Here is a 6645-nt window from a genome sequence, read left to right on the forward strand (position 1 = left end):
TTAAACATGGTGAAGTTGTGAGATATAAAGCACGGCTTGTTGCACAAGGATTCTCACAGAGACCAGAAATCGATTATGAGGAAACTTATTTCCCTGTGGTGGATGCTACTACTTTTAGATTCCTGATAAGTCTGGCTATAAGAGAAAACTTAGACTTGCGGTTAATGGATGTAGTAACTGCATACTTATATGGTCCACTGGATAATGATATTTATATGAAAGTCCCAGAGGGTATTGAATTGAAAAACAAAGAGAGTTCTCGAGAACAACATTGTATAAAGTTGAATAAATCTCTTTATGGATTGAAACAATCAGGTCGAATGTGGTACAATAGACTAAGTGAGTACCTAGTAAAAGAGGGCTATAGAAACGACCCGATCAGTCCATGTATTTTCATAAAGAAATTCGAAAATAAAGGATTTGTGATCATAGCAGTGTATGTTGATGATCTTAATATCCTAGGAACCTCTGGAGAGATTTCCCAAACAGTTGAATATCTTAAGAAAGAATTCGAGATGAAAGATCTTGGAAAAACAAAGTTCTGTTTGGGATTACAGCTTGAGTACATTAATGATGGAATCCTTGTGCATCAAATGGCATATACAGAAAAGGTACTCAAGAGATTTAACATGGCCGACTCACACCCTTTATCCAGCCCCATGGTCGTGAGGTCCCTCGGTCTGGACACTGATCCGTTCCGTCCTAAGATGGACGATGAAGATGTCCTTGGTCCTGAAGTGTCATATCTCAGTGCCATAGGAGTTTTAATGTATTTGGTAAGTCACACACGGCCTGATATATGTTTTACCGTGAACCTACTATCTAGGTTTAGCTCTTGTCCGACCCAAAGGCACTGGGGCGAGATTAAACATATTCTTCGTTACCTGCAAGGAATGAAAGACTTGTGTTTATTTTATACTAACCAAAACAAAGAAGGTTTAGTTGGTTTTACTGATGCATGTTATCTTTCGGATCCACACAATGCACGATCACAGACAAGCTATGTGTTTACACATGGTGGAACGGCCATATCATGGTGTTCCATGAAGCAGACGATCGAGGGAGTAAATTACTTCCTACCTGCACGTTCAGAAAGCTTACGCATCAGATTGGGATGCGTAGACTGAAAGACCTTCAGTGATGTGCAGGGGGAGTAATACGTGTTGTACTCTTATTCCTTCACCATGGTTTTGTCCCACTGGGTTTTCCTGGTAAGGTTTTAATGAGGCAACATCTAAAGCGTATTACAAACTCTGTATTGTTATGGCATCCAAGGGGGAATGTTATAAATCATGTTGTGGATGTCCATAACCGGCCCAATGCTAGAGAGAGAGAGAGAGTCGGCCGCACCCTTGAGGAGAGAGAGAGACAGCCGCTTAGAGAGAGAGTCTCCAAACCCTAGTTTCCTTCTATCTCTTGATTTATGATTTGTACTTTTTCCATATTTGTATTTTCTTTCTCTAGTCTTTCCATTGTTCTATGACGGTGTAATTCCCTATATATATAGGGCTCCTTATGTTTATGAATAATACAGAAACATACATATTTTATTCTCTTGTTTCACAACAATAACAATGTTTTCTAAAGCAGAAAATCGTTTGATTCCATATACGGTAGAACCTCTATAAATTAATAATTTATATAATTTAATAAATTTCGTTGGTCCCAGCTTGGACCACAAATTAATAAAATAATAAGATAATAGTATTTTTAAAACTCTCATGTAAATATATTATTCCTATTAAAATCATAAATTAATAATCTATATATATATATTTTTTTTTCTATAAGTAAAAACAAAATATTATATTATTAGTTTTATATTCGCAACGAAAATATTTCTATTTTTTTTACATTTCAATATATTTTGATAATATTTAATGTAATTATATCGAAAAGATAGCGTAGCCGGATCTAATCCAAGATGTTTCATCTTCTTCTTGCATGATCTTCGTATTCCGGTGGTTTTTTATCTAGTTATCCCTTCGACCAGAGAAATGAGAGGTTACACCACCTACAACGTCCAAAACATTCATTAAACATGTATAGAATAAGTAGCATGCGTAACTAAAGCGTTCATAATATAACGTGACTTATATCAATAACACTTTATATTACGTCTCATTAGGGGTGGGCGATCGGGTTTCCATTCGGTTTCGGTTCGGATCTATTCGGGTTTCGGGGTGAAAGATTTCAGCCCCGTTCGGATATTTCTAAATTACGGTTCGGGTTCGGTTCGGATCTTTGCGGGTTCGGTTCGGGTTCGGATAACCCATTAAAATTATTTTTTTAATTTTTAAAATTTTTAAAAATTTGAAATTCATTATATACTTTAAATTTCTCAAAATCTAGAAAAAAAATATTATATTACATAAAATTTTGAATAACATATGTCAAAATACCTAAACTTAACATATAATTTGATTTGGTTTGAATATTTGGATATATAATCAATAGATATTTCAAACATTTTTGGTATTTTGAGTATATTTTAGCTATTTTAGACATTTACTTTTGACTATTTGTATATATTTTCAAGTATTTTGGACAATTTAAAAATATCTTATATATTTTGGATGTTTTTAATAGACATTAAATCTAAAATCTATTAGACTATATTTGCGAAATGATTTTGCCACATGTATTTTTTACAATCAATTTCACAAAACAAATATGACATGACTACTGAAATTGATGACTTGTCTTATAGCTTAATATGACATGGTTAATTGCATTTAATGTTAATTTATATTTTTTATAAACTTTTTAAAATATGGTAATAACTCATATATTACATTTAATGTCAATTTATATTTTTGGAATTTTTTTAAAAATATGGGAATAACTCATAAATCATCATTAAAATAAATAATTCCCCGATAAAGCTGCTAGTACCAGGTGAACTCATATTGGCGGGGTTGCGCGCGAGCCATGCAAGAACGCAGGAATATAGCAAGTATGCATGAGCGTCGGCGGGTCCTGCAGTGCCTGTCAAGGGCGCTAGCGCATACCCCGGGGTGATCATCATATTCAAATATGACATTATAAATTTTGAAATTTAATTTAATTATATATTTTTAAATTATATAATTTTATTACTAAAATTTTCAAAAATGTATACAATATTCTTAAATATAACTTTTATGTTTAATTAAATCAAATTTATATTAAAATATTGATACGAAAAAGAAAATTTACAATATTAATAAAATTTTATTTTAAAATATAATTTATATTTATCTGTTAAAAAAATATTTTAATTTTTTTACTGCACATGGTGCAGGAAGACACGTAGTATATTTATATAAGAGGGTATAGAAGTCAATTTCGGATACATTCGGGTACCCGGAATACTTCGGTTCAGGTCGGATTCGGTTCCGATTCTTTAGATACCAAAATTTTGAACTCGTTCGGATATTTAATCAATTTCGGTTCGAGTTCGGTACTATTTTTTCGGACGGGTTCGGTTCGGTTCTTCGGATTCAGATTTTTTTGCCAGCCCTACGTCTCATAATCAACTTATCATGCAGAAGTTTATGATTCGTCAAAAACTCAGTTTTTTTGTTTCTTCACAACTTCTGAAAGAAAGAATTTTAATGAAGCTGACTAAACATATCGGACCTAAACCAAAGAATGGTGTAACATTGGAAAGAGGTTTAATTTGTCAAAAATCTAGTTTGATATGGAGTAACGAAAATATATGACAGAAGATGAAATGATCCGGTTGCCAAGTTGGGAGTGAAGTTCTATAATACGTTCTTCTTCATGCATCAGTAAAACCACCTCGCTTGAGATCGGGTCTCAGATAATTAATCCATCTCAACAAACCTTCATGCACACGTAAACATTAAACAAACATAAATAAAAGAGAAAATTAAGCAAAACCCTAATTATGGATGGGGTTATACGAACCCGATTAGAGCCGTCATATGATGGATGACGTACCATTAACGCATTACAAGTCCGGCCCATTAAAGAGAAATAAATAGACGAGAGAAGAAGTGGGTTAGAGGACTTTTCCTGGAGAAGAAACAAAACGAAGGTTAATTCTCCGAACATGGATGTGACAGAGACGCAACAGATAACAGCAAGGACGATCGAGAAGGTGGTCGTTCATCCACTCGTCTTGCGTAATATATCGTCGACGATTACAACCGCCTCGCTAAGAAATCAGGCAAGCGCGTTGTCGGTGTTCTTCTAGGCGGTAGCTCCCATGGTATCGTTGATGTCATCAACAGCTACCCAGGTTCGCCCCTCAACTCCCTCCCTATCTTCGATCTCACTTCCCGCTTTTCCCTCAGAAATTCGGGTTTAAGGAAAAAATATATTTTTAGGTTTTATTTGAGTTTGCATAGATGTTATATCTCTGGACACTGTCATTAGGAACCTACGTGTTGCTAGCATACGACTTATTTGCATATTGATTTGTAGTGCCCTTCAAGGAGGATGGAAAAGACCCATGTGGCGGGTTTTTTTATCACAAACACCGCCGCTCAATGTTGCAACTGTTCCACGGCATTAATGGTACTTCAGAAACTTGCTGCTTTGATTTTTTATATGTCTATGTTGCGACCATGTTTTTGACAAAAATTCTTTTCTTTTCAGACATGGTTGGTTGGTACAGCACAGGCCCTGAACTTCGAGATAATGATTTGGATGTTCACGCTAAGTTCTGCCACTATGCTCCCTATCCAGTGCTGGTCGTTATCGATGTAGGACTTGGAATTCCCACAAATGCTTACTATACTATGTCCAGCCTCGAGGTAACGCACATACTCTTCCTAACAATTTATATTTTGTATATATTTAATCATCTTGATTGCATACTGCTTCTCTTCAGAAAATCGAGAAAGAAGTCTTTGTTCGTGCGTCTGTAGAAATCGCTCCTCATGAAGTCAAGGAGGACTCTGGTACGTCCCAAAAAAATAATAGAGCCATCTTCTGTGATCGTGTTTGAGAACTGTCTTGTCTTCTCATATGTACATTTTTTTTCTTCTCAGGTGAAGAACATCTCCTCAGTGAGTTTAAAGATACAACTACAGAAATTGCCCCCAAGGTAACTTTCTTCTTCTCATATCTACGGCTTTTGCTTCTCATGTGTTGAATTGTTCTTTAGATTAGGCCTCGTTTCTCATTTTATGTCTTTTATGTTTCAGAGAATGACATTGGGAGGTGTGAGCTTTGTCGATGCGATGGAGTCGTACATGGAGTTCTACAAAAATCAGTGAGATGATTTTTTTTTTCTTTTTTTTTTTTGGAAATTTCTTTTAAGATGTGTCATTAACTATATATCTGGTTGTTTTTGATGTTACAGGGTTAGGATCAGTGTCGAGGGATATGACCTTTCCCTTCGAGCCGTTGATCTCGACATTTCCTTGGTGAACCACTTCAGCTCTTGTGGAAACGTGGAGTTCGTGAAGGTGCCGGGAGACCCGGTGACCAATGCTATTAACGGCACAAGTACTACTGTGGTTCTCCGCGGGAAAGGTGCAGCAGAGAAGGCCTTGGCACTCAACGGAAGTGACGTGGGAGGATGGAGAGTGTCCGTCAAGATCTTACCACCAGCGCTAAGTAGTCTGAGATCTGGGTTGACTACTCGTGAAGCGGCACGTCAATACGTCGCCCACTTCAAAAGATACAAGTAAATTTATATACTCATGTTTGTCTCTTGCATTATGTTTTTAATTTTGCTGACAAATTCATTATTGCAGGAGCCGAGGCATTACTGTTAAAGGATATGATTATTCGCTCTGTGAGGCTGATGTCAAGAGGGCTTTGGTTAACTATTTCTCTTCCTGTGGAGAGATCACCGATGTTTTTGTTTTCAAAAGGTTTGTTGAGTAAACTGTGTGAGATTTTTTTTTTTTTTTTACAAACTCCATCTAACCTCAGTTTTTCTTTTGCAGACGTGCTTTGGTCTACTTTTTCGAATATGAAGCAGTGGAAAATGCTTTGAAGGTTTGTCGACCAAGTCAAAGACGTGTCACGGGGACGTGTTTCCGTGCTAGAGCTATGCCGATACCGAAACGGTTGATTGTTCATGGCCCTGACTCCTGCCTTGCTACTCCTGCCTATTGAAGATGGTCCTTTTGTTTTAGACATTATAATCTGTATATGGTTGGATGACTCGGGTTTTATTTTGTTAATTTAGATGGTTGTTTTAGTCTTCAACACTTAAAAGGATATTATGAAACTTATAATTATTTAAAAAAGTAATTAGCAAGCATGGTGTTCTTTATATATGGTTTAATCTCAGTTGAATAAGATCATTAAGTCACTAACAGTTTGAGATGTAAAGAACAATAAAAGATGTAAAGAACAAAAAAAATGGTGTCTTAAATCTTTGTTTGCAAGTCGTTGAGGAAAGATTATGACAATGAGATCAGATTCGTTGTCTAGACAAGTTCTTGTCATGTTGAGAACATAGTGCAATCCGGTTGCAAATGGCACAAACCGATTGAACTTAGAAGCTTAATGATCCAGTTCTAATCTATCTTAATCTGAGATGGGTTGTTATTACGCGGTTAAGGGGTCAAAAGAGAGCAAGGAGAATGCATTCGGATCAATTCGAGCATGGTCGAGAGTTTAGAGACTCCTCTCTCACGAAGAGTATTTTCTCTACTCGTACTACTTTAAAATTTGATC

At 36.0% G+C, this 6645-nt stretch overlaps 1 protein-coding gene across 1 annotated transcript; it reads left to right on the forward strand.

Moving 5' to 3' along the window:
* The first annotated feature begins 4011 nt into the window (after window positions 1–4011).
* Window positions 4012–6078, forward strand: LOC106334077. The gene is made up of 9 exons (XM_013772432.1): window positions 4012–4246; window positions 4432–4524; window positions 4606–4763; window positions 4841–4910; window positions 5001–5056; window positions 5157–5224; window positions 5315–5641; window positions 5712–5831; window positions 5907–6078. The coding sequence occupies exons 2-9, from the start codon at window positions 4497–4499 to the stop codon at window positions 6076–6078; spliced, it is 999 nt and encodes a 332-aa protein (XP_013627886.1). The 5' UTR covers window positions 4012–4246; window positions 4432–4496.
* Window positions 6079–6645: the final 567 nt, after the last annotated feature.

The sequence above is a fragment of the Brassica oleracea genome, chromosome C3 (assembly GCF_000695525.1).
Source record: "Brassica oleracea var. oleracea cultivar TO1000 chromosome C3, BOL, whole genome shotgun sequence".
Lineage (NCBI taxonomy): Eukaryota > Viridiplantae > Streptophyta > Magnoliopsida > Brassicales > Brassicaceae > Brassica > Brassica oleracea.